Raw genomic sequence first — 1780 nt, 5'->3', positions numbered from 1 at the left:
AGTTTCTCAAATCATTAATGCCTTCAATTCAAGATCAAACTCAAAATCTCCGTCAATAAATTACATTTCTAAATTGGACATCTCATAAGTAAATTTAATTAATAAGAATCATAATTCCCAATCCTCATAACATAATTAACTCTAATTTGCACCCAATTAATCAAATCTCAATTTTACTAAATTGAATCGAATATTTGATTAAATTCCTATATGGTCCAATACTTGAAATTAAACTGATTTAACACATCAATTTTACCTCCTTAAGCCATTTGAACGTTCAATTTCTAATTTCAAAATAAATCCTTAATAATCCGACTTCATAATTCTCATAAATACCAAACTAACTTAGAATAATAACTAATTAAAATACAAATCTCTTTAATTAATTAAATGCAAGATATTATAGGTGGTGGGGTTGTCATAGTTATTTATGATTTTATTTTGATTACATGTATATATATTGTAAATTCATATGAAATGAATTATCAATTTAAATATGGCATTCATATATATACCATGAATTCAGATGAAATAAATAGAACACTAGCTATACAAATTTTTTGCCAACTTAGATTTCATTATACAAAGTCAATTGAGATGAAATAAGTACAAAATTGCATTTCAATTAAAGTATCAAAGCATTTCTAAAGAGTCCTACTGTGCCGCACACCATCATGTATTCAGTTGTCTCAATTAAAAAATTTAGGAATAAAGGCAAAAAAATATTCACACCAACCCTAGAGCTTCTAAGTGGCTTGCCAACCTAAAAGCCATCCAAAGCTGCACCTAGTGCAAACATATCATAATCTGCACAATTGCACCCAACGTCCATGCATCCACACTCATCTGAATTTGTCACCCTTTGATTATTTCTCCTCTTCCTCATCGTCATCGGCATCAACACCGGCACTGGCACCGACATCGCCTCTTTTACTGTCGGAACTATAAGCTTCATTGCTACTTGCACTGCAGGTGGCTTGATATCTTCATATACGCGTCTACTTTTTGGAACCATGACTGCCCATTTCTCAATTTCCATCTCCGGGGTCTCGGAGACAGTTTTCCATGGAATCTCAGCTCTACCCAAGAGATGTGATCCTCCAATTTTCCCAAGAACCGGTAGGCTGCTTCTCCACCGAAGTTCAAAAACAACACTTCCTTGCATCAGCAGCATCTCCATGGAGTCTTGGGTACCCGAACACTCTAACGAGAGCGTTTCATTCCAAAACAAGTCGGATTTTGATGAGATTTCTTGGCTGTCTAGTCGAACCCTGTTGTTTTTTCCTGCAGAGAGATAGCATCTGACAAACAAGTGTCCATTGGATTTCAACTCTATGTTTTTGGCTCTAACGATTCTGAGTTCACATCTAAAAGAGGAGAGATTTTGAGGAGCACCCATATTTCTAGAGAGAGAGAGAGGTTGATAAGTTATTTGGTGAAGAGATGCAGTGGGCTGGTGGAGGTATATATACATAGTTGTATCATATTGGATGGACATGAAGGAAGGTGGCATTACTTTATGAGGATGGTGCTCTAATTTTTTAATCAAAAGATAAAGGAAATCACCACCTAGATCTTAGTTAAATTTATGCCTAGATCTTCGATCTTATATTATTTATTTACTTGCAACTGGTATGAAGTGATTCATTTGGGATTATTGTATAATATATTATACATTGGCATGAAATGTGAACTTTAGAGATTGTGTGAAAATTGTATATGATTAAAATAAGTTATTCATTATACAGTACTACATTTATATAAATTTTGCAAATGACCT

General features: G+C 33.8%; 1 protein-coding gene across 1 annotated transcript; it reads right to left on the bottom strand.

The window, feature by feature from the left end:
• Positions 1–763: 763 nt before the first annotated feature.
• Positions 764–1399, bottom strand: LOC114314142 (uncharacterized). The gene has a single exon (XM_028260597.2). It carries the CDS (start codon positions 1397–1399, stop codon positions 764–766), a length of 636 nt encoding a protein of 211 aa, XP_028116398.2.
• Between the last annotated feature and the right edge of the window lie 381 nt (positions 1400–1780).

The sequence above is a fragment of the Camellia sinensis genome, chromosome 4 (assembly GCF_055761805.1).
Source record: "Camellia sinensis isolate YWXY chromosome 4, ASM5576180v1, whole genome shotgun sequence".
NCBI classification, from domain to species: Eukaryota; Viridiplantae; Streptophyta; class Magnoliopsida; order Ericales; family Theaceae; genus Camellia; species Camellia sinensis.
This window is presented reverse-complemented; position numbering and strand designations above follow the sequence as displayed.